Below are 27,453 nucleotides of genomic sequence, written 5' to 3'. Positions count from 1 at the left end.
CTGTGTGTTGATTAATCGGCAGTTGTTATTAACGGGATTACCATATGAATAAATTACTGTTGTCAAGAGGAGCATTGTCGGCATGTAGGCAGTCCGGGAGAAAGTACTCACTCGGTGGTCAGTCTGCTTAGTTTGTGTTCCTCTGGCGCAGGTTTTTGTCTTTGTGGTTGTTTGTGGAATTTGTTTTCCTGATGGAGCGAAGACCATGAGAAAAGTTACTTCCGGGTGCATTTAACCAGAGTAGCGCAAATCATTATTTTCTTTTTAAAAAAATGACGATTCATTTTCGGATGTTCCATGCCTTCTGCTTGGCTCAAGCAGGCAAAAAACAGGTTGTCTTGCCTTTACAAAATCTATGTACCAAGTATGGTAATATTCTTGTTTCTGTATTAATGTATTAATCTGTATTAATTTTATCTCACACAAATGTAACTACAATAGACCACCCTATTCCAAATGACTATCCATCAGATAGCTTTTTTTTCCCTGAACGTGCCTCACTCAAATAAAAGGGTGAAAAATTGTTAGCCAGATTTCAATTTGAGAGTATTTCAATAATTTCAAAATTAGCATCTGTCTGCTTGGTAGCTATGTGACTGAATCAAATTTGTTTATGCCTAGATTCACTGAGCGCCTTCTTTAAATAGTAAAGGTCAGGTGTTTGTCCTTCCTATCATGTGACAACGGATGCTATAAAACTATGGAGGTCCTCGTGATGTGTGGTTTGTGTTGTTCCTGCAGTAACCCATTTTAATAGAACAATAAGTTACAAAATACAGGTGTATACTAGCATTCCTGACTGTCACAAGTAACTGCTGGCTGGCCATCAGCAAGCACGATTTAGCGTGCTATAATCTAATAATATAGACAGTCACAAGGGAGCCAAGTGCTCCAGATCTGAAAAGCGCCAGAGAAGGGAATATTATACACAGAGAAGGATGCTGATTTTTCTGGTTCTTACATTGGTCCCGCTGTTTCGTCATCTTGGGCAGGCAAGGAGTAGGAAGGAGAAAAAAAAAACAAAAACAAAGTTAGTCGACTTGACACAGTTTTTCAAAGGCACCCCGCATCTACAATCATAAAAACCTTTTCTGCTTTTTAGTGGAAGTGTTATTTTTGTTAGATGGTGTTAGTTAGAAAAAAATCTCTATTAAGTTCATATTATTTAATAAAAAATGTGATAAATGGCTGTTACATGATAACCACAGCATACTGTAAAATGGCCTTTGTGAAGTACTGCAACTGATGTGGACTTTTTTATTTTCAGAGGCAATAGCTTAATCTCTGCAACTCAAGGCTGGTGCAGTTCATGTTGTCCCCAAGTTCCAGTGGTTCAGTCATTTTAGAGTAGAAAAATGGACCAGACAAACAATAAAAAATAAAAATAAAATCAACGGTTATAGTGTGGAATGCTGCTGACACCAGCTTTCAGCCTAATCAGAGCTTTGCCAAACTTATGGATTGTCTCTCCAGATGTACAGATAAAATAAGATTCTACTGCACATCATTTTCAGTGCTTCTTCTGACCAATGAATTCACGTCACGTTTGAATTCACATTGTGCACTATACATTTTGAGAGCAGTAATGTTCCACGGACTGTTAATATATTTGACGTGAATTCAAATGATAAATGCAAGGCCCTTTTTGTATTCTAAGAATTCTTTTTACACTGATCACATTGTTCGCTGCATTAGGCTAAACAGTCGGCCTTTTTAAGTGCGTCCATGAGCAATGATTTTTATAATAATGCAGACTAATATAAAACCACCTAAAGCGGTGAGCACAGCTTTCCTGTGGTTCAGTTAACACGTGAGATAATTCGCATCATCGCGCATCTAGACAACATGTAGCAATGAGGTAAAGCCGCAGCACAGAGATTAGATTGTAGCCCTACTGTGCAATGCGTATGCCATGGCAAAAGAATACGTAAATAAGAGAAAACGTGGTTACAAAGTGTAATCCGTGCTACTTGCTGAAGGCCTGAGGGCAGGAGGATTCCACAGGATTTACATGGAACAGGTATGGAAGCGCACCTACACAGCGTTTAGGCAGCGTGGTCACGTGACAGGGGGAACGGGCACGGGCGGGTCACTGAAACCTGCGCCTCCACCACCCGTTCCCCATCCCCCACTGCCGCCGGAGCGCTAAGTGACTGGGTTGACCGGACCAAGGCACAAAGACATTAAAACTACGACCTAAATCATAAGGACGAACACCGATAAGAACAATTGTGTGGGATTTTCCCCCGATAAAATGACAGAACAACCATAAATAAACGAAACTATAACCTCTCGAAAACCAGTGAGGGGTTATTGCTTGATGCCAAGCCGCATTATGGGTGAATGTGAACATATTTAGAGATCCTACTGGCGAGGGGCATTGTTTCCATCTTAAAAACAATGCACATCACAAAATAAAAGGTGGTGATGAGTTTTTGAGGTTGACCAATTCTAAACCGACAATGTATTCTCGAATGCAAAGGTTCCGTGAAAATAAAACCTTGGAGCGGAAATTTGATTTAGTCTGATTCTGTTCATAAAGTCATGGAAATAATTTGCCGTAATCTACACGTCCCCGCTCGCTCCTTCAGAACCCCTCCAAAAACTTTGTCAAACAGAACACAACGTGTAAACATGACAGGCAACAAAAAACGGCAAAAAAAAAAAAAAAAAAAACACGAACACGATGGTTGGAAATAAAACGCATGGGGAAGGGATAATTCATTTGAAATGCGTTGGCTTATGTCCGAAACCAGCCATGGGTGTGGATGGATACGGCCTGTAGCTCAGCGCACATTGAAATGCATGATGGAACAAAAAAAAAGAAATTAATTGCGATTAAAAAAATTAATGAATGTCAAAATCATGGTCTTGATGGATCGTAGTAGAGTCTGATAGAAGCTGATAGATAAGGCAATCTCTAAGGCATGCAGAATCTCTCACTTACCACCCATGTTTAGGTTATGGTGCCATTTGGAAAAGGGAGGGGAAAAAGAAGTCATAACAACCCATTGAGTCAAAAGAAAATATTGTCCCAAATATCCCTGCTCCTTCCTTTGTTCAGCTCTGAAATATTTCAGGAGAACCCCATTCCATTCATCCACCCCCAAGCACTGTTAAAAAGAATGTGAAAAAACAAACAAACAAAAACAGCCCCAGGCCTGTATAAAGTGCTCATTAGATTTGTGCTGAATCATGAAGGATGTGTGTGAATGTGGGAGCTCTTGATTGGTCATGGCTCCTGCTCGTATCCTTCACAGGATTCCTTTTATGGCCATTAAAACAGGACCTTTCTGGTTCATTTCTCCAAGTACCACAGTAGAGGAACATATGCATTCTGGCACACACAGTACATATACATTTTTTCATGACACAGTTTTTAATAATGTGGTCAGCAGCAACCTACATACATAGAAGCAAAGAGCAGTTGTGCAGAAAGAATCTTCCCTCCATACATATGAATAATGTAGTATTTGTCAGGGCAACATTGCACTGGCTGATGGTTTGTTTATCAACCTGATACACTTGAGCAAACCGATTAACTTTTGTGGTGTCCGCTTCCAATTCAGAAGGGGTTTATGTAAAATTTCACATAACCAAATAAATGGGTCCATAATCTTCTAGTATTTCGCATTCATAATTTGCTCCATGGTTACCAGCTACATATCCTTTAGAATGCTGCTATAAATACACCTTGGAGTACTACAAAATAAAGCAACGCCAAGACCTATGTAGTGAAATTTCTGTTTATCGAAAAGAATGCAGCATCACATGACTTTAACAAGCCACGCACATTACAATTAAATAAACCTTGACAAATATTACAAATTACTTTTTAAAACAAATTTAAGAGTATTTTCATGCCTATGTCAAATCCTTACGATTTTCTTGTATGCAAGTCACGTATCATTGCATTTAGTACTGCATTGGTAAAGGTATAGGGCTTTCCGGAATTCAGCAAACTTTTTTTATGTCCACAGTGCTCATTTCCATTGGCCACATCACGAGAAAATTGAGAATCTTAAATCACTTCCATTCTCGCTAAATAGAAACGTAGCTACAGATCAGGTACTTTGGACCAGCTGTGGTCAATCAACCACTGTTAATGTCAACATGTTTTGTGGCATAGAATGGTATAAATATGGGGGAAATGTTAAGGTGAAAATGTGTTTGAAGACTCATTGCACTTGCAAATACAATTCCAATACTTACCTAAGAGAGAGAGGGAAAGAGGTAGAGGAAGGTGCACTGCAATTAGTTTTGAATTAAAATGATGAAGAACATGCAGCATTGGTGAAGGATCTGTTTGCTTTTCTACTGTTTGGCACCACATATACAAAGGAAAGTGGTCCAAACAGAAGCCTGTTTTGATCATCCACCCTGTTATGTTGTCTTTCTAATAATTTAAGTGGTCTTTGGCAGTTAGTTCATGCATGGTTAAGTAAACCTTAAAATTCCTAATGTTGGAGATGTAAGAACTGCCCTTTCTGGCACTTCACTTACAATTTCTTTTTTTTTCCTCCAGTGTTTGCCCACACCACTGATGGGAGGGAAGCACCATTGGTTTTGCCAAAGATGTACAGCAGTAGTTGGTGCTAAAGGACTATAATCGATGCAGTGCGTTCTGCCCTTGAGAAGCAGTATCATTTCCACCCTTACATTAGTTTGATTTGCTTCCATCAAACGTCCCTACTCCAGGCAACCACTTAGCTAACTGCATTAACCATCAGTCAATTCAGCATTCAATTTAATTTTGGTTCATTCACTTCAGAAAATTAATTGAAATTCAATCTATTATTAATTTTGATGTTTTTTCATTCCATGTCTCAAGTTCAAATTCATTTTCCAAATGAACAGAGAGCCCCTTTTATTGTTAATGTTCAGAAGCTCACAGTAAGGGGTGCCATGCCTGTCTGCCGGTTATTTTCTTAAAGTGATATTCACTCTGGTTGTGGCATCCATTTTCCCCCTCTTCATCTCCGTGGCTTTCTTACTCTACGGTAGGCTTCGTAAATGTTAATAAACGGAGACCTGATGAGGTTCCTCCCGGTTCACTCATGCCGGGTTGCAAAGGTCACACGGGCATGCGTTTGGATTTATTGGTCGCAACGGCGTGTGCAGTGACCCCCCTCGTGCCGGGCAACCCCCCAATTGAGCGGATTGGGAAAACGTCGGTCGACAGCAACTAATAACCGAAGGCCGGCCTTCTCCGCCTACACGGAGTAATCACGTTTCTTATGGTGTAAATCAGAAAGGCTGTGGCTTCAGCAGTGTAAACCTGTCTGGCACATAAATATGGTTTGAGGCACTGAACGGCGTAAAAAAATAAATTAAAAATACATCTGCAGCCGTCCGCTGACGAAGCGCAGAAGAACTACAGTTTCCAGAATCCCTCCCTTGACCCTACTCAACACAAAGTGCTGACTGAGCCATGTGAAGGGTTCCCTACAGTGCAAAGGGCAATAGAACCTAATGAGAGGTGGAGGCACAAACGCATTAGGTTCAGACCGCTTCCCTCCTCTCTCTAATTCTGGGGGCTAATATCAGTGTGTGTTCAGGCCTTTGTTCTACCCTTGCACCAAAATGGCTCATTCAACAAATTAAGGTCACAAAGACCACAATTAGTGGATTAGTTGAGCTGCCCATTTCAGCGCAGGACTGGTACATAATCCTGCCAATCCTGCGCCATCGAGCCAATTGGACAAGATCAGACGCCCCTGCAGTCTGAGCAATAGAGGAACTTAATTTCCGAGAGACTGGAAAGCAATCTGGCAAGAGGCCGGGACCGCAGTGCCGCTGGGGGGAGGGGGGGTGTGAGGGGGGTGGGCGGCGGCTTACCGTCGGGCACATCGTCCGGACGCTTGCGCTTCTCGTACACCACGATGATGACCACCAGGATGAGGACCTCGAACACCACGCCCAGGAAGGGCCAGAGGGGGGCCAGGCGGCTGCGCACCCGCAGGATGGTGGGGATGGACGCGCTGCCCATCACGTTGGTGGCGTTGCACAGGTACACGCCCGGGTCCTCGCCGATGTCCAGCTTCTCAATGCTCAGCTCCGTATAGTTGTCCTTGTTGCTGACGAAAATCCGCCCGGAGGAGTTGTCAATTTCCTAGAGAGACAGAGAGAGAGAGAGAGAGAGAGAGAGAGAGGGTGGGTGTGAGAAAAAGAGAGGGAAATAGAGAGGAAGACAAATGTGTATCTCGAAGAACCAGTGGACCAAATGATCAGCTTTTCACCACAAAGCTTTTCACTCTAACATTTATCACCTCTGCAGTATTAATTTAATCTTCACTGTATTTCAAGCTCACAGTTCTACTTACAGTACTATTTTCTACAGTTTCTCATTCTGATTGAATCTCTATGTTTGAAGGAGTGGCCTGCTTCCCATTTTCTCCTATAGTGCAGTCTGTTACACAATAACCCACAGATGTACCATAGAGTCACACTCCAGTTTGAGATGGGTAGAGGGCGCTTACCACGCACATGCCTTCATCCAGCTTGTACCAGGTCCACAAAGGGTGGGGGTATCCCACGGACTTACAGTACAGCAGGGCGCTCTGGCCCTCGTTCTTGTTCTCACTGCGCTTGTGGCCGGTGATATCAGGGGCAGCTGGGAAAAACAGCAAAGCCTCAGTCAGACAGGTGTGAAGCGCTATGATGCTAGTTACCGCCTAGACTTTGATGCCCAAACCCAGGGAGCAAAAGCTAACATCTGTCTAGAGGGGTGGAAATCTACGTTGAGATATCTTAACATAAATGGACTAGGTTAAGCCCAATATAGCTCACGTTTTACTTTTCACCACAAAAACGCTCAATATGGAAGTTCTAACCCAGTTTGAAACTCCTGAAGTTTTACCATCTCACAGCTGCTGCTGCTAAGGTAAATTGCATGATTCTGAATGGATGTTTTTAGTTCTAAAAGCAGATGCTGTTAACTGCAAAAGCAGATGCTGTTTCCTCCTCATTCAATAAATTTGGATCATTTCTTCCAATGTGATTAAACAGTGATGGTGATATGGCCTTTTTCTGCATTGTTGTGCAATTCTGCAATTACAGTGTACACATAGTGTACACAGGCACGCACATAATGCACAGCAGCACAAACATAGTGCACACAAGCACACACATAGCGCACATATAGCAGACACATAGCACAAACATAGGAGCTGCACAGGCACACGCATGCAGTTCTGGGCAGGGGTGTGTTACCATGTTTCTCCTTTGAATGACAGCAAGCCTGTCCTAGATGTTTGGTCACAAAATACAACGACTATGGTTCTTTTTGATCACCAATGGCATGATTCTTAACCAGTCATATTCAATTTTTACATATAATAACATATACCATGTTAACATGCCATTGGTTATAAAGCACATATTGTACCTGAATGGCCTTTAAATGAAACAAATGTGTTTTTGTGCCACAACGAAAATAACCCTGAGACCAGGTTACAAATCCTGACCAAACAAAAAGCACAACAGTGACACATTACCTAACATGTAGCTGACCTATGACAATGGCATGCTAAAATCCAGCCTTTCTTGCAAATTAAATTATATTATATATTTATTTTATAGACTTGCAAAATGTACAGCAAAAAAGAGATCCTAGGCAATCCTGGACACCACCACCCTTTTACATATTTTGAATAGAGAAGAACATGATTATACACAGCAATATGATATTTATCGCTACTCATCTCTAATTACAACTGATTAGCAAGTTGTATGGGGGAAAACACAAAGACAAAATGAAAGACTGGAGACACAGATACACAGATCCTCAGAACTGATTATCATGCAGGATGATACAATTCCTGCTATCAGAAAAGGCCGGGCCTGGGTCCAGGGGCTTAGTCCCAAAGCACCGCCCCAATCCACCATCTGTGGCCACTGAGCGGTGAGCAGAGGAGCAGGGGGTGTCATGGACACCACCGCTCAGCATCAGGGCGGCCCCCTCCTCAAAACAGAAACACTCGCAGCAGAGCTGTTCTTCCACTTACTTGAAAAAAAATAAAAATAATAAAACTTCTTGGTATGGCACCAAAGCAGTCAAAGTGTGACATAATCCTGCAGAATAGTCAGCAATTATTGAAATCATCCTTTCCATCCTATAATCCTTTTTTAAAATATAAATTAACCTGCGCGACTCACCAAATGCAATAACAGTCATTCAATTTCCTGGAAAGCCTGCTATTATATTTGCATTTGTAAAAAGCTTTTTTTTCTCCCCCTCCCTGTCAGATGTTGTTTTTGCAAATGTCCATTTTTTCACGTTTTTCCCCGTTTTAACCCCTGCTATGTTTCCCTCGTTTTAACCCCTGCCAATCTACTAAATTATGATCACTTTCAGCATAACAGCAGGCAATGGCATAGATATGAATTTAAATACCTTTGACCTAAATGCAACCAACAACACAAAGACGTTCACTGATTGAAATAATACTGTGTCCGATTCAACATTGCCCAATCCAGACACCCTTGACCTACACCCATCTGAACCAGCCACACCAGTTTCTGACCACATTAATTCAGTCTAAATCATAAAAGCCAGAAAGCTAGTTAGACAAACCATAGTGGAAAACAGCAATGGTGAGAACACAAAGCCCATGCACAGACTCGCCTTAACAAAGCCTGGGTGTACATTTCAATCAGGCCCTCCAGCATACGGCTTGCACACATACGCATATACAGTAAGCTTGTGTTTCTTAGCAGTGATGGACAGAATCTTTACATCCCAAACACACCAATTTGTACCTTGAATAAACTAAACATGCATTTCCATATTTCATCTTGAGAATGCGTGGTGTGTTTGCGTGTGTACACCCAACATACACATAGACATTTAAAAAAAAAATATTTGGCTGTATACTCCACAATTTTAGATTTGTGGCCAAAATGTAAAAAGTGACCTTAAATAAAAGCTGGGAATGTGCACTTTAACCTCTGAATTGTTTGATTACAAAGCTAAAATTGTGCAGTACAGAGCTAAATCAAGTTAAAAAATAAAAATTAAAAAAAACAATATGCCTTGGTCCCAAACAATATGGAGCTCACTGTATATGCCCCCAAATTAATCTGTGGATGGGTAACTAAAGAAAACTGTTGTATTGTATTTCTCACATGTAATGTATTTCTCACATTTTTTTGCCAGCTGCTGCCTTTGTGAAGCACTCAAAAAATGACCGTTTCTGTCTCCTCAATAAAACAAGTGGCATTTTACCTCTAATCTCAATGGTGGCATTAGCAGGAGGCAACATTTCAAAGGTGAAAACACACGTGTATTCCCCTGCATCGTCTGCCCTTGGCTTAAGGATCCTGCGCAAAAAAAAAAAAAAGATTATAAAATCGGTTAGGATGAAGCAAGGACTTTTCAGTGCCTCCTCGCATCTTCTCAGGTCCGGAAATGTGCCAGGAACCATTCATTTGAAGTGCTTTTTGTAATTAATTCATTTCCTGCATCACAAACATTCTGGCCTGGGTTAAGAAATGACACCCTAAACTTAGACTGGCAAATAAACCCTGACAGCAGCTTTATCTTCAGACAGTTTGGCAAGTTAAAGGCATACTTCAGCATAAAAATACATTTTTATTCTATCTTCTATCATCTGACATCATTACATATACATTTTTTGGAAGTGTTTTCCCCCGCAGCACACAGACTGCACTGCACTGTACTGTAACCGCATATTGCATAACTACCGCTACAGTGCAGTACTGAGCTTTCAGGTAGCGTGTTCCCAATGTGGGTTCAGTCATTTTTCAAATATCTCTGTAAAATGAGAAACAGTATCAGCACTTGCGATACCATGCAAGCTCCAAAAAGGCTTTCCGACTGAAGTTAATACAGGAAACCTTAGGAACATGCCAGAATGTCTTATGCCCAAACGGCGGGGGAGGAGTCATGCCTGTATTCCGTGTTATTGAGCTCCTTGCTCGTCCCGGAAATCATCTCGCCGTTCTTCATCCAGAAGCTTCCCTGGGAGGGGCTTTGCGCACTGGTCAGGTTGCACTGCAGGGTGATGGGCGCGTTGGGGCCGCCCGTGGACAGATCCGTGTCATTGGAGTAGTTGATCCGTGGCTCTGAAACACAGACACACAGTCGTTGCTTGATGGGATGCGGCCATTACGTCACCCCTTCACTTGGCAGCACTTGAGCTGTGTGGAAGGGGAGCATGGGAACACATTGGTACAAGCGTTACGTGCAAAAACAGATTGAAAATTATAAACAGAAACTCAGTTCTGTTCATATACATCAATAGTTCACATAACATTTCACCTTTATCAGAATGTTTGTAAAATTAGATTTCCAGTGGTGTTACTCTCTTTATCAAAAAGGGAAATTCATAAATTACATCAATATTAGTATCAGTAAGCGCCTCAGTCTTATTAAACAGGCTGTTAAGACACATTACAAACCAAAAATGAGTCCCATTAGAAAACTGGAAAAGTCACCTTGAGATCTGGTACTGTATATGCAAGTTTAATTCTACACAGTCACTGTCTAACATTCACCTTGTCACTGCCACCATTGCTGGTGCTTGCCAGCTCTGGAACATCCAAGCACAGGTATTTATAAAGCAAACGTAATATTTGAAATTTGATGAACGGTAAGGCTTTAGAGTCAACCTTTTCTTTACTTTTGCTTATGGTCAGCTGTTTTTTTTATGTTACTTCTTGTTTTATCATGTAAATTAACCACTGATGCTATGAAATAAGGATTCGACGTACTTTGGAGAAAAAATGCCATTTTAGTAATTGCCTTTTTACTCACATCTGCCAGCCTTTCTTTATAGACAGAGGGAACAAAAACCTTTTTGTTTTACATTTTCTTTCAACAATGTACCCTAATAACATCAGCTGGGAGTTCTAAGCAAGTGTTATAATGCTGAAATTTAAAAATGGACAGTACTGAAATAAATATAAAACCCTCTGTAAATTCTGATTGTACCAGGTCCACACAGGGTGAGGTTCCTCACCTGTGCAATGTGAATTTGCAAAATGTCACAATCACAAATAAGATTATGTTATGCAGCTTCGATATTAAAGGTCTCACAATTCAGCAGATACTGCATCTGTTTATACGATGGCATTGACTAGCGGACTGAAGCAGCAATGCTTACGAACCGTTCAGCTTTTATTGACCATATTCTCACCAAACTGCTTAAAGAAGCGTTTGGAACTCCCTGGAGTGATATTGTGCGGTTATTCATAGCTCTCTTACGACTGGGACAGGCTTTATTTCTGTGGTGTGATACACCACCACTGAAGAAAAAGTAGTCTTGACATTTTCATCCATAAAACAATCACAATCTGTCTTTTCTTGTATTTGTGAGGGTATTTGGGGGGGAAAAATGGTCTACAATTGTAGTCACTTTCAAATGAAAAAAAATAGCCCTTTCAAAAAATGAAGTACTGGATTCCTGAGGCAGTTCAGGTTACAATTCAAAAAAAGCATTTGATTGAATTAATCATTGCATTTCTATAGCACTTTTTTCAAATGCTCAAAGTGCTTTGCAGTAATGAGTGGGAACTCACCTCACGCACCAACAATGTGTAGCACCCCCCTGGGTAATACACAGCAGCCATTTTGTGCCAGAACGCTCACCACACATTTAGCTAAGGTGGAGAGGGAGAGAACATTTTTCAGCCAATTAAATCAGGGGATGACTAGGTGGAAAGTTTGAGAGAGCTAGGTTGGGAATTTAACCAGGACACCAGCGGAACCCCCTAATGTTTGTGGCAAGTGTCATGGGGTCTTTAATGACCACAGTGAGTCAGGACCTCGGTTTGACGTCTCATCCGTTAGATGGCATCTACAACTGCACAGTGTTCCCCTCACTGCACTGGGGCATTGGGGTTTATTCGACCAGAGGGAAGATTGCCCCCTGCTGGCCCACCGAAACCACTTCCATCAGCAACTTATTTTCCCAGGTGGTCTCCCATCCAAGTACTAACCAAGCCCACACTTGCTTAGTTCAGCCATCCGGCAGGAGCAGGGTGCAGGGTGGTATGGCTGCTGACTAATGCTAATAATAATTTGGGCTCTACACAACAATCAAAATTACTTCTCTCAGATGTGAAACATAAACCAAGATGAAGACAAAACTGTTAACTTAGATTGAAAAATGGGATTCAATAAATATTTTAAGAAGGTAGCCTTTGCTATCAATGAACTGTTTTTGTCAATTTAGGATACTGAAAGAATCCATGAATATATGTGCTCTAGACTAGGCTAGCTTAATGCATCTTTAATATTCTCTGGCCTTTCATCATTAGCTACCTGTTGTGTCTATGACATTCAGGCAGTTCCTTTTAGTTATGCATAGTTTTATTTATGATTCTGTCTGCATTAGCTAAATTGAAGTGTTTGTTTTTTCCTCACCCATTTCATGACATGGGTGACCTAGCCTTCTCTATCCTGTCTCTTAATTTCCTTTGCCACACCATAACCAGGACAACACAATCATAACAACCTTTAAAAAGCCTCTTTTTGTTCGTCCCTTTATGTTCAATTTTCAAAAAAAACTTAAATGATGCTTAATATGCAGTATTTTTTCCCGCCTCTCGGAATGCTGGGATATATGGATGAATGGATACAGTAGTCTGGCTTGGAATACGATGCAAATTTTCTTGGAACGAGACATTACTTTGGCACATGCTCATAACGTGTAGCACCTACAAGGCCTTCCAGAAAAATAATACAGAAGCTGAACAGAAAGCATATTCTCTGATGTTTTCAGACAAAAATAAAATATTTTTGAAATATGAGTAGATGAGGGAACAACAGTGGGTGTGTGAGATAAAATGAGTGACAGTAATTTTATAACATCAAAAAGGGCACCCTGTCAGCAATCATGTTTTTAGCTATGCAGTTGCCTTTCTCATCAGTCATTCTTTAGAATGTATTTAAGTGGGATTACATCCACTGAGAAGTCAAAGGAGTAAAAACCACATAAAATAGAAATTTGCTCTGACTAATTTCAAAGCTTTTCCGTGAAATTACTGCTCACTTGGAACTTTCCGTGTTGCAAGCGTACTGCTACCAGGTATGATCAACTGCTGCTTTCTGTAAAACGAGGAACAAAAGAGAAAACATCCTTATGTAAAGTCCATCGCCGATGACACCGGCGCCAGAGTGCCGTTACTAAAGACGTGTGCTGCTGTAGCAAACACGGGAAATTATATCTGCATTCCCCTCAGATTGAAAGACCACAGATATAGCGGTGTGAGATCATCTTCCAGCATGACAGCTATATAAAGAAGAAGGAAGAGAGAGGCTTGACAGTAAACAGCTATTATTAAATTCTCATAATGGGTAATAACATTCCCATGGAAGAGCATGTAACATTTTTCATGAATAAAATAGCGAGCTAAAAAATACATATAGATAATTTTAATTCATAAAAACACAGCAGCTTTATTTAATGACCCCCCCCCCCCTTAGGACAAGGATCACTTGCTTCCTGTTTCTCTTTTTGCACCATTCTCCCATACTACACATCTACTTTCAGTGCATTTCTGTACTGTGAGCCCATCTCTATCTGTAACCCTCTCTGGCTCACTCCGTCCGAATAAAGTAAAATATATATATGGGCTGTGCCAACAGAGAGTGGCTTGTGTAAACCATGCCATACATTATCAAGACAGTTATTCCCTTTCTGCCTTGGGATTGGGGCAGTGAGGAGATAGGGACCCAATAAGGTTTGTGTGTGTGTGTGTGTGTGCGTGTGTGCGTGTAGCCAGGCTCAACAGCCTGTGTGAGACTTCAATCAGTATTCATGGCACCTTCTCCTGCAGTGCTGCTTGCCCAATAGCCTTCAGGGCTAGTGATGAACAGCCCTGCATGCTCTCTGCAGCAGCAGAGCTCCCACTCTCTGCTCGGCCTACCTCACTACAGCAAACACACACACACACACACACACATACACACGCAGGCACACACACACACACACACACACACACGAGAGCAAGCTCTCCATTCACACATTTGCATCGGCGTCTAAGAGGCCTACAGGTTCGTCTCAGGTTCTCTCATCCGAAGGTCATTTGTAGGACGCCCCGCTCGAAGGAGGGGGAAGAAAATAAATGGAATTGCTTTGCACCGTGCATCAACGCTCTCTCTGTCAGAGTGACGAACTGAAACCGCACCACTGCGCATCTCTTCTACCGCCTGCTTCACAGAGCTCTTCCGCTGCGACTTCAGAAATGTGACTCATTCTGCAGTGAATTTGACACAACACGCCGAACCACGTCGCTGCACGTCTTTGCCGGCTGCGCTCGCGCTTTATTCGCCTTTTTATCGATTTTTATTTTTGGCCTCTTTTGCGTCGTTGCTGGTGCCAGCTCCTGCAGATTCCACCGTTTACTGACACACAGCTGAGTGGTTTGTAATCAGTTCATCTGACATGTTTACCAGCTTCTCTAAAAGAAACCATTAAAGAACATGCAATGTTCTTGCAAGAGTAGTACTCATTCCAGTCAAGAGAACATATATACGCATGTAAGCACTCGTCTTTAAAATATTGATGCTGGCACCACGAAAGAACATTACAGTCCATACAAAACACATGCAGAGGTTTATATAAAGACATTATTAACACACCATGCAGGCATTTTTGAGAAAGATGCTCAGAGGTATAATGTGAGTACATTGTAAAAAGCATCCATGAAAAAAAGAGGGCAGGTCCAAACTCAACAGCATTACACATATAGTGTTACCCAGTTCTTCTAATACAGATCTACTCACAGTCACAAACCAACACAGCTACTACTACAAAACTAAAACAAAATGGGTTTTTTTCCTCCAGAACCCCACAACAAACTATACATTCTCATCTGCCTCACGGAATCAGCATGTATAGCCTGTTATATACATGTGATTTTGCTTATTACATGTATATCCATAGAGAATATTTAAATTCAGTAATGACAGAATACATGTTTATGATGAAAAAAATAATGCCTGTAAATTAACTGCTGCAGACACAGTTGTGTTGAAATATAGCCTAAGTGCTGTATGTATTTCAAATCGTAAATGATGCTCTGTCTTTTGACCACCCCGCAGCTACAGAAAATTGACCAATTTGCCACTGACCGCCTATTCAATTATCTCCACTTGACCGTGATGAATGAAAACGATCGGTGGGATGAAGCTTGTGTTCACGTATTACAGCGCCATGCCCGTGGGCTGGCAGATTATTTCGCATATGTCCGTATTCACAAAAAAGCTGATGTACAGAGCCAACCCCTGAATGTCATTACAGCGTATGGGACTGTTGGATTCCGCAAGCGGTTCGCACCGTGAAACTAAGTCCAAAGAATTCAATTGATCCGGTCAATAAAGATTCTCTTTGGGCATTCGTATGCAATACTGCTGAGCAGATGAAGACATATATAATGTCATTACTGATTCACAGTTTAACATTTAATTTAAAGAAGGCACAAGGTCCTGACACACACTGGCAAACAAGGCGTGTACAAAATTTGGCTAGAAACTGGTTTAGACTCAGGGTAGCATTCTTTGTTCTAGAAATTTCTCAGAAGCTGCAGAGCCGTTACCACAGCTAGCAGGTTGCCGTTTATTCGGAGGCACTGGTAGAATCCGGTTCGGTCCCCAAACCGATCCACACTTTGGTGGCGCTTTGGTTATCACCTTGTGTCTTCTCCTCATTTCCCATCAACCCCCTCCCCAGCAGGGTACGCACAAAGAAAACTTTGCGCAAGATTCAAAGCGGCGTGAAGGATTTTCACTTTGCGGATAAGGTGCACAGAGTCAGGCTTTGGAGGTAAATCAAAACAGCCCATGGGACGTGAGAAACATAAATGTCAACCAAAATTTCCATTAAATAAATGTACAGAAAAAATGATGGGGAAGAGGAGGGGGGGGAGGGGGGGAGGGGGGGGGGGGTTAAAATAAAAAACAACAACCACTGGGTTTGCACTGCAGTCATTCATAACGAGAGACTCAAGGACTCAAAGTGGAGTTTTCAGTAAACTGGAAAACGCATACAGTAGGTAATATTACAAACGGGAAAAAAGCAAAAAAATAATAATAAAATAAAAATAATATATAATATATTGTAATATACAAGAACCACACAATTTAAAAGCACACTTTTAATTGTGTAAAAATAAAACATTTTGAAATTATTCACGCGCGTTTATTTTGTTTTATTTTTTCGAAGGGGGTTGCAACAGTTGCCTTTTGGGCTGAGGGGGGGGGGGGGGGGGGGAAACACGACGCTCTTTTGTGAGTTTTGAGGGGTGGGGGTGGAGGGGTGTTATTTTATTGTTTATTTTTTATTTAGTATTTTTAATAGACCTCAGGGTTGGTGTCACTCACTCTGCAGAACGGAAATGGTGGCCTGGGCTCGGATCCAGGTAAAGGCGGGGTTTTGGAGCCGGTCGTTGCGGCGCGGGTCGTTGCTGGCCCGGCACTCGTAGGTCCCGGCGTCCTCCAGGGCGAGGCGCGCGACGGCCAGCGCGCTCACCGCGTTCTTGCCGGAGGCCGCGCTCACGGAGACGCGCCCCTTCCGCGAGCCGTCCAGCAGCTGCTTGAAGGAGTCGCCGCGTTTGGTCTGGGCGTACCACCACTGGATCTCGGGGGCGGGGCTGCCGCCCGCGTCACAGTACAGCTCGAGGGCGTCCCCCGTGAGCTTTGTCTCTGACATGGGCGACCGCAAAAACCCAGCTGGAGAGGGAGAAGTGCGTCGGGGGGAAAGGGGGAGCGGCAAAGCAAGGAGGACGGAGGAGGGGTGAGGGTGGAGGGAATGGGAGGTGAAGGAGGGCAGGGTTAAAGAAAAAAAGGGATGGACAGCAAAAAAAAAAGAGAAATAAAAAATGATTAAAAGCAAATAAAGAGGAAAAAAAACACAAATCATATGTGAAAAATGAATTGAATATAAGAATAAAAGAGAAATGACACTGCACATGAATGATGGACAGGTTAATGGCCGCCAGCACATGCCAACTGCATGTGCCATTTCTCACCTCCCTTCAGATCCATTCAAAAAGTCCTGATTCTCAACATACATCACATGCCCACATTACCTATTATATTCACACATAGGCTTAATTATACCGCCAACCAATACGGTATGGTACAGAGACTGACCAACAGCTGTATACAACTACAACAGCACAAAGTCACAGGCCCTAGCTTTCATACCATTCTCAGGGCCTGATTTACTAAGACCTCTAGCACATGCAAAACCTTTCAGCACTCACAAAACTAATAACACAGACAATGATTGGTTCAAACCAAATACCTTGACCAATCATTGGTTGCATTATTGGTTTTACATGTGCTAAAAAGTTCTGCATGCACTAAAGGTCTTAGTAAATCAGGCCCTCAGTCCCTACTAAAGTTCATTTGTCCTAGTTTCTCATGTGAACAAAAATGCACCAACTTTGTCATTTGATTTATTAGTAAGGTTACAGCTGGCCTCAAGTGCTTTGGTCCAAATAGAAGAGAAGATAAAAGAGTTTTGTCTCATTATATCACAGTGCCTACACAGCAGCACATTTGCTACACAGCTAATTTTGTCACACCCATTCCTTTCTACAGTGAAGCTATGAGATGAACAGCTTTCAATATGCAAAGTATTTTACAACGTTAAAGTGAGAAGTCAGAGTCAGATGATTTTTTAAGATAACTGATAAACAATGACAAGAGACACCTCATAAATAGGCCTATATTTCACACACATTTCATAAACTTTATATGCTTTGAGAGAACTAGGCTTTCTTTGGAAATCCAATATACATGAATATCTTATTTTGTAATGTGTCAATTTGAAAGAACTTATGTGCATACTAATGAATCAGTGTTAAAACAGTATCTGTAAAAGTTAGATGTACTGTAATCCCCAGCTATTTGTGCCTCTCTCTATGCGACATGTCAATAACAAGTATTGTTCAACAGGCAGAAATCATGAAAGAGGTAAACAGATTTCCTATTCTCATTGAAACATTGCTGAATTCAGTTGACCGGCTTTATCAGATCCCAACACCAGGGCAGTTACGTATTTGTTGTTTAATTGTAAAAATTGATTCTCAGCAAAGTGAAATCCAAAAGAACAGTCCCCAGGAACATGAAATAAATGGCACATGAGCACAAAAATACAAATAATTGAAGGCTTATCCACCAAAAAGTAGCAAGATACATTCTCATGGACTGTAACTGGTTTTAGGGAAAATATGAAATATTTTAAAAATCTGATATGAAAATGCTGAAACTTGTTGAATGAGGACCAAACAACCGTGATCTGGCACAGCGCAAGACTTTAATTGAGGAGAAGTGTAGGCGCGCCTAAATCTACTGCGCCGGTGGCCTACTAACGGATAAATTTAGAAGTGAAAATCAGCTGGGCCCTGTACAGAGCTGCAGACGAGACGTATGGAGGCTGCAGCAACGCATATCTCAGGATGGTGTGGGTGCACACTGGTGGGAGAGCCGTTTCCATGGAAGTGCGCTATGGCAACAAAGCCGGTCCCTCTGCGATCCACCACCTGCGAGACCCCGCTAAGCACCACTTAGTACATCACGCCACCATCCCCGCATGCTGAATCCCGTCGTCAGGAAAACGAGGTGACGCTTGTGACTTTGTGAAAATCAGCTGCAGGCTTTTGAAATGATTTCCTTTGCAATATGCAGTATTAAGCCACCGACCGCCACATTGATGAGTGATAAATTAGCATGATCACAACGAGTACTGTCCTGCCAGTGCAGGCTTATTTAAGCATTAAACCAAAAGTCTTTTCCATTTCTCTCTTATCTAGGAACCACTTTCCAGTTTTTATATGTGAGTTTAGACTTAGCCTTAGGTTTCCTTGTCTTGAGAGAGTAGCCAGTACAGGGCTCTATTATTGGGTTACTCAGGATAAAGCACAGCGATTCCTGTTAGCTTGATGTGGGGATTTATTCTGGAGTACTATAATTTTAGTCTCATATCTTGATTACCTCTGCCTATTTCGGGCAACACTGCTCTACCAGATTCAGACTAGAGGTATCCCAACCCCAATTCTATGGGGCTATATGAGATATATGACTGTCTTCATAGACCATGAACATTAGACCTGACAAACATCCATTAGGATCGATAGGTTTTTCGCTGTTTTGTTCTTCAGTATTTCACCAATAAAGCTGTGATATGTTAAGAGAGGTTCTACAGCCTTCGTGAATTATTCAAGATGCTATTTCTCAGCTCACAATCTTACCTAAATGTGATTGATGCATGTATGATTACTAGCTTTCTCAAAGGTAAAGATAAAGACCATATGTGTTGTAACCAGAGTTTAGTAGTTTGCATGTTTATGCAGTAGTGCATGTACATTCATCATAAATGTACATTGGACATAGAATCTTTCGACACTAGAACAGATTTCCAGAAACCTAGTATGCAAATGTCAACAGAGTTCATTTCTGACTGGGTTTGTTTCAAAAGGGCAATATCATGTCATTAAGTTGGCCTGGTTTTGTGGACAGAATGTCTGATTCTGATGAAACGTACTCATACACCATCCATTCAACAAAAATATCATATTTTTATTGCTGCAATGCACAATACAGCTTCTTTCCAGTATGCAAATTAGGCAGATGTCAATGTTCAATGTTGGCTTACATGGACCGGTGACAGACCTAGTGAGGAGTCATTCACAAGTGTTTGCTCTGTGGTTGGTACTGGCTGTGGTCATTGGTTTCAGAAATATGGTTAACCTTCAATTCTTCTGCAGTAATCCGGCCTTACAGTTTATGGTCTCAGCAGTCAGTTTTCTGCGTACCCTGTTCTCTACAAATCCCATCAGATTCAATGCTCGGGGCACTGAAATTCCTGTCTGATGGGGCAAATCCATGAGATTTTTAAACTTTGCTTTCCTTTTATCATTAAATATTAATTAATAATTAAATCACCGTCTTTTCTATTTTTTCATTTTGTAGTGTCTCTGACTGTGTGTCTCACATGATATAGGCCTAGGCTGCGTGAGTGATTAAACATACAGAACATACATAAATGTAAGGAAGAGAAATCTGCAGGCCAGTCATCCCCATAGTGTGTCTAGACGGAGAGCGTTCCTCAAAGGGAGATTAGAGAAGAGAGGAAGGAACACAGCGTCTTATTGTCCATGTTCCAGCAGCACAGCCAGCGGTGAAGACACTAAAAGTATCGCTGTCAATATTTAATGAGAAATCCTGAAATTCCGCCAGAAATGGTGGAACTAAATCATTTGCTCGGTGGTGTGGCCGACTCATTACTTCCTTTACCAATGAAAATTGCAGGATAAATTGTTTGTATCGCAGTTCCATATCGAAGCAATGTACTATAATTTCACTGTCAGTACATCAGATAATCATCAAGGTAGATGGCTGATGGAACAAGGCTTAAACCTCAAAAACTGCTAGAAGAGACTTGATACAAAAAGTTTCAATTCCTCACATCATACACAGAATGCCTTTCTAATGCCCTATTTAGATGGGACTACCATTTCCTGAGATAGCCTGTACTTTATTGTAACTTTGGAGGCCAATGACATTAATTAACGCCGGTAATTATTCTGGGAAAAAATACACGGGGTGGGTTGTGGCATCCAAGGTCATCAGGCAATAGTTTTCACCAAATGACCAAATGTGCTCCTTATTGCATGAATAAATCCTTTATTTAGTACATGGATTCAGTGAGCAGCCCTAACACAATGTGCTACGAACAATAAGCACTAACAAAACAAGTATTTTACTAAAAAAACAAAAAAAAAAAACAAAGCTGAAGTTGGTACAGTTCAATTTGGAATATGGCTATATTTACCCCTGCATAGATCCAATAATGGACTGCTAATTACTTCACACTACTAACAGGAGCGGAAAGTCATGGAATTCAACTCACCGTGTGATATCATTGCTGCACCCCCCCTTACTAGCTCAACATTTCAAGGCTGCATGCAGAGGACTCAAGAGTTTATTTAGAGAATAGGGAAAACAGATCAAGACTACAACTAACCAACTTACCAGTCACAATGGGCAGATTTTGTAGGCCAACCCAGTCAGTTGCCTATAGTCATTCTAGTCTGTTCTAACTTTTACAACAGAAGACCTACAAGACACAGGGGGTTACAAATGCTTTCTATAACTAATTCTCCTGCGTACAGCATCATCATTAACCATCATCATGCGTCTTGTAAGGAAACTGGGTAAAGTCTCCACCCACAGGGCAATATCAACTACAGCTCCCATGATCCAGCACGGTACGTCCACTCTCGCCTGTCTCTTGAATAAGACAGAAAGACTGGATTCATTTATAGTACTTTTGATAGTCACATCAAAGCGACAATCATACTGCAGAGTTTCAGGATAGAAGAACATACAGTCCAGGAATTATACCAAGGTGGTTGTACAGCTTATGAATGAGATGACCAACTGTCCTGAGCATGCTTTAGCTCAAGTACCTGTCTCACACAATTCTTCTGCAAACGAGGGGATCGGTCACCCTTGGAAACCACTCAATTAGCAGGCTCTCACCAAGGGAAATTAATCTTTGATCGGCTTATTAATAGGCTTCCTTCCAACATCAGGCCAGGGGGGTGGGAGGACCCAGGGTGGTGCCGGTAACGGAAATTGGGTACTGGTTCTCGGTGACGGGTTATATCCGGCCCTGCCTCTGATGCACGCTGAGACGGGCAGACAGAAATGGTAGCTCCCCTGGGGGGGGGGCATTCATCATTACGATGCAGCCTGTGAGTCAGCTGACTGGCACCTGCCCCTAAGCCACCCCGCGGTCCCAGCACAGAGACAGCGGCCGGCATGATCCCGCCGGTTTCTTAAGCGGCCGTGTCTCAGGGGGCTACGAGCCTGCACTCCTCTAGGTTCGACTGCACGCAGCGCTCGCCATAAAACTCGAAGTTTCAACAATGTGGTATTCGGCGCATTGGCAGGAAGCGGGCTGACTCCGCTTAATGCTGGACAATGCTGCACCGTGTTTCATTCGACACTGACAGGCACTACGCCAAACAGTACGTTTGCATTAATAGTACATTACGTGAGTATTTTGGACTTCCTGGTCCTATACGTGCAAATCCACATAGGGGTTTAACAGTCGCTTCCAATGACTTGCTGTGGTTGCACGAATCTCTGTATTGCACCTCTCAACATCACACAAAGCACCTATGTTATTTAATTTACTTTAAATCACCCATTACCTATGCACATGTATAGCTCTATTTCCACAGGCATTTACATTAATCCATGTTAGCAGTACTTTGTGGTGAACAAACCCTACGTGGAAGAGTTGAGGTGAGTGGAGAGTTGTTGTACACAGTAAAATGTCCAGTGTTAATTCAACACCAACAGTGTTACTTCAACTCTTACCAGACAACATCTGGTCCCACATTCTAGAGTGGGACCAAATGTTATCTGTTAAGAGCTGAATCAACACAGAATTAAAACTGGTAATATTACTGTGTCAGAGTGATACATACTAACATACAACTGTCTTCAGTTCAAATGTGTTAATCTGTTTAAAGTAGTAAAGCAAAATCAACTTCCTGAACCCACAATGTGGTACAGGCATATGCTGCCAGGTCTACAGCACAGCACTACCTGTCAACATGGCCACATTTTATTATGCTTTAATGTGGTTTCGCATTTAATCGATTTACCAGAATATTCTCCCAGTTCTGTCTCAGTGCTGACTAAATCCATGACCAAACTATATTTTTGCATCTGAAATCTGCGTTTGGTGTCCTAGATTTCAGTTTTGGTAGCAATGGCCAAGGTGACACACTTGGTACCCAAGCGCATCACAGGAGTGCTGAACGCTAAGCATTACAGCTGACAAAGGCAATGCCCAACCCTGAAACAAGGGCATATTCTGTGTCATCTATTCATATAGGCTAGTTTTTCCCTTGCTGGTTTATATTTACATATATGTTCATTTACATACATGTTCGACATAAATCTTCCAGTATTGAGTAGTTTAAAATACGCTGTCGTGTTCGCAGCTAGATCTCATTTTCTCCATATATTTTACAGCATCTTTACTGATATTTTGTATACCTGCATTTGATTATATACCGTCCAAGAGTAACTGAGTGTCTTGTGGCCCAGTGTATTATGGCAGTTTTGTTCAGACCACGTCCATAAGTGAAAGGAGAAAAAACTATATGGCTCCCAGCAAGCTGGCTGTCTTCCTGCCGATGCAGGTTCTCTTTGCAGTGCACATCTAAAATGGGGCAGTGTGACATTCAAGCAGCCCTGTCTCCTCAGGCTCCACCTAGATCTAAGAGGCCACAAACCAAACTAGCATCTTTGCATATTTGATTAGAAAGTACCGCCTGCCGACAAATATAACATCTATCTGCATTGCACAAGGACGCAGCTGATTTTGTCTCTTTAGGTATCTAAAGAAGCCGTTCACATGCACAATTAACACTACAACGTCTGAACACAGATTCACACAAATGCATCTAGGTCAGTCACAAGGAGGAGGGCAGCGATATAAGAAGCAGTGCTCTCGATTAAGAGTTAATGGGTTCACTTTAACAAAAGGACATTAATGTCATGATTCCCTGTACTGTCCCATTCTATTAAAAGGATCTGCTCATGTGCAACAAAATGGTCATATGCTGAGTACAGTGCAGCTCCTATGCTTCCAGAATCTTGAGTCCTCACAACCCGTTCCTGCTCAGATTGGATTGTTCCAGATACTCATTCATACTGTCAATACAGTATCAAATGCAAGAGTATAGTATGTATGGACCTTGTCTTGTAATATTGATCCTAAAAGAATTAGTCTGGTGGTGTCTAACGGAACAAATTAGACATTACCAAACACATTGGTGTATGCACATTGTGTATGTGCATGATTTTACTGCAAAGCTAAATAAAAAACTACAACCTCCTTAAGATTTTATGCTATGATTAAAATAAATGCTCACCATTTGACATGTTCGGACAGCAACACCCTTTCAGAATATTTATTGAACCATAAGAACGCCAAAGCATTTCCGAGATAGACTCATCATTAGAACGTAAAGACAAAAGAGACGACAACAGTGATGTTATCACGATGTGAAGGGCGTCATTAACACTGAATGGATACATCTGTGCATAAGGCAGGGACACTTCAAGTGACAGTTAACAGACAGGATATTAAACATACTCTTTTTTTACAGCACAGAAGTCCAGAATAAAGAAAAATTACAACAATACTAGACTAAGAAGAACAGAGACTCTATGGCTGTAATACATACATTAGGAATAAATAAGAGAATCACAATTAATTTAATTTTTAAACCAAGAAGTTTAAAGTGACTGTTTGAAGGCACAAACCCAATAGGCCTCCCTTTTGGGTAATAACAATTTCTCCACCTCTTTCTGTATGAGAAGAGGAACCATGATTAGCATAGGCATAACGTTTTTCGGTAGCATAGCCTAGGTTACCATCTCTTATAGCCTCTTTGTGTTCCGCTATGTGATCATTTAGAGCAAGGTTTGTTTGGCCATCATAAGACATGCCACATGGGCATGTCCACATGTATACAGCTCCTGTGGTGGTGCGATCGATTAAACCTTCCATTTGATTCGTTGTCCTGACCGTGGGGGAGAGAAGGTCTTTATATTTGTTGCGTTGGAGCAGGGAGTACAAAGATCATGTGAAGGGGCAAATAGCCAATAGGAGAATTTGGGCTATGGACTCAATGATGTAGCACAATAGTCCTTCAGGTTAGTAACTCATCCATCCAACCCATCTGTGGTGGATGTACACCGATAGACTGTCGAAGGGTAGGATCACTTTGTAGAATGGACCAGGGTTTGCTTATTATTCTTTTTACTTATATCGTGTGGAAAAGTGCATTTTAGATCTATCATTTTCCGTTTTTTATTTATTTTATTAGGGGAGAGGCTCTACTCTTAGAACGTGCCTCATCTAATGCAGTGGACAGAATCTGATTGCTGTAACCTCTATTTTTGAATTTGTTATATAAAGACATACAGTAGCTTTTAATTCAAACTCCTCCTCTGTGCTACAGTTCCTCCTTACTTGCAGGAATTGACCTCTCGAAATATTCCGGCTGAGGTGATGCATGTGTTGGCTTTTTGCATTAAGAACCGTGTTACGGTCTGTTGATTTAGAGAACAGAGTGGTTAGCATGGATCATGTCGTGCAATAATTCTCCCAAATGAATTGGTTTGGTGGTGTCTAATGGAACAAATTAGACATTAACAAACACAGTGTGTGCATGTGTGTGTGTTTGTGTGTGTGTGTGGGTGTGTAAAGTCTATAAAAATCCACTGTACATGCATGATTTTACAGCAAAGTTAAAAAAAAATTTTAAAATCAAAACCACGTAAAGATTTTGTGCTGTGATTAAAGTAAATATTCACCACTTGACACTCAACATAAAAAAGAGATCACCTGTGTCCCACCCACACACGCTCATGGCATAGAGTTTGATTGTATGACAGGGCTACAGGCCACTACCTTGGCTGAGTTACAGATCTGAAGATTGAAGAGGAGAGGCTGATCAGTTATATTCAAGGAGGGTATGGACTGCCTATAGTATAGGATAGTACTGATGAGGTTTTAATCATGACAGGCTGTTCAGGCAGTGGTCCTGTCTTGCTGTCGGGGCACATTAAAACTATATTCACATGCACAATGTTTCCTGTAGTACTGTAAGGCATTACTGTTGTGATGTCAGTGATGATCTCACAGAAGCTCTGTTTGACCTGCTTTAAAATATAAATTCTTTTATTAAAAGTTGTCACAACAACACAAACCTCGGTGTCTCAATGAGGCTATATCACAGCTAAAGAGCTCTGCAGTAAGTGCACACTAGTTGCATTGATTGAGTTTGTCCAAGGAAGCGGCCGTTGTGCCCAACTACGCATTTTTTAAATTTCATTTTTTCATGTTGTTGTCAAATTGAAAAGGGATCAGCAGTCAGGAAGGCCCCCTGAGCGTATTTCAGCAATTCCCCATTTTCACCAAAACCACATATCCTGTTATATGCATTAAAATATAAAAAATAATGTTCAGGATCATCATTGGTTCATCTAAATTAATTTGGCACATAAATAAATATGAACCAAGCATTACGGCAAAGCCAAATAATACATGGCGTGTGTGAAAGACTTATATGCACCACCTGCCTGTTTGCTCTTACAATTTAGGCCTATGACTAATCTACTTGGAATTTGGATGAAAATGCTGAATCTTGAATGAGCATCACAGTGGACAGCTAGTGTACTGCCATGTAAAGCAGCCAGCAGATCCAAGCCTCAAAACATAGCTATTTAGTTCACCCAAGTGATGTCAGTCATGATCATTATGATTACCTCTGTATCTGGTGCATGTTAATGCAACTGCTTAGCTCGCAGAGGGATCATTGATCCATGCTGCATCAGGCTTGGCAAATCCTTAGCCCGGTGCCACTTGGCCCACATCCTCACTAGAAATAATAGTAGAAGATCCAAGCCAGAGGCCTCTGAATGCAGAAGGCAGGTCACTGCTGTAAATCAGGTTCATTGACAGGATTGGTCAATTCGTTAGACTGACATATGAGCAGAGACATGCAGAAGGTATGTTGCAATATTTCACATTTCATTGCTGTTCAAAATTCAAATGTCATTGTGGGACCCCTGCCCCCATGATGTTACACCTTGCGACAGAACCAATCACCCCCAAGTCTTCGACAGGAACTGTTCAATTTCAAGCCTATCTGATAGCATGAGAATGCAACCTAAAATTGTAACCGAAAAGTACCTAGTCTAATTATAAGGTTCTACAATGTTCTGAAATTGCTCTATACGCTAAACTATAACGTTGCCCTGCACAGATGGCCAAGCAGCTGGCTAGCTCTGCACCAGCTTTGAATTCATGACACCTAGCAGACAGGCTAGTTTTGATGCACTCATTTTTTCTTCTTCCTTTATTCCACAAATCGCAAATACAATAAACTGCAAAATGCATAAAACAGGCCAAATCTCTCCCTCTCCAGGAGGCAGGCAGTATTTATTTTATTTAGATAATAACAGGCTATTTCCTTCAGAGCAAGTCGTGCCATATTCAGCGGTGATAGAGAACAAACCCTCGAATTTGACCGTGACAACGCGCATCCTCAGCATCAGGTAATGTTCTCGAACCAGCACCATTTAACCAAAACCATTACGAAGCCGCTGTCATGTATAAACATAATAACAATTCTTACCGTTCTGAGCCGAAACGGAGCGTAGTATCGACACGCCGAACAAGACCACCGCTAACATTATTGAACAGGGCATCATTGCTGGTCTTCGGTCGGTAAAGTGACTACACCGGACGGGTGTGGGAGGAGATGGTTGCGCCCCAATCCGCCCCCTCTCCCCTCTCTACTTCATGTGAGGCCTCCTCTGTGTGACGTTTTTCTGACATCACGCAGTGGGCCAGCTGAGTGGGCCGATCTGGGGCCAAGAGA

The 27,453-nt window shown here is 41.7% G+C and overlaps 1 protein-coding gene across 3 annotated transcripts in view; it reads right to left on the bottom strand.

The window, feature by feature from the left end:
- LOC135255197 (neuroplastin-like) overlaps positions 1-27,448 on the bottom strand; it is a 28,637-nt gene extending 1,189 nt beyond the window's left edge. For all 3 annotated transcript variants that reach the window (XM_064336033.1, XM_064336034.1, XM_064336035.1), the window contains exons 1-8: positions 27,208-27,448; positions 16,349-16,696; positions 9,912-10,086; positions 9,227-9,321; positions 6,480-6,613; positions 5,839-6,112; positions 962-983; positions 112-188 (exon numbers count right to left, since the gene is read on the bottom strand). In XM_064336033.1, the coding sequence (XP_064192103.1) occupies positions 128-188; positions 962-983; positions 5,839-6,112; positions 6,480-6,613; positions 9,227-9,321; positions 9,912-10,086; positions 16,349-16,696; positions 27,208-27,283 (1,185 nt within the window). In that variant the 5' untranslated portion in view covers positions 27,284-27,448 and the 3' untranslated portion in view covers positions 112-127. The remainder of the gene's footprint in view (positions 1-111; positions 189-961; positions 984-5,838; positions 6,113-6,479; positions 6,614-9,226; positions 9,322-9,911; positions 10,087-16,348; positions 16,697-27,207) is intronic.
- Positions 27,449-27,453: the final 5 nt, after the last annotated feature.

This window comes from Anguilla rostrata, chromosome 5, assembly GCF_018555375.3.
Source record: "Anguilla rostrata isolate EN2019 chromosome 5, ASM1855537v3, whole genome shotgun sequence".
Lineage (NCBI taxonomy): Eukaryota > Metazoa > Chordata > Actinopteri > Anguilliformes > Anguillidae > Anguilla > Anguilla rostrata.
The sequence above is the reverse complement of the archived record's forward strand: the minus strand, read 5'-3'. Positions and strand labels throughout refer to the sequence as shown.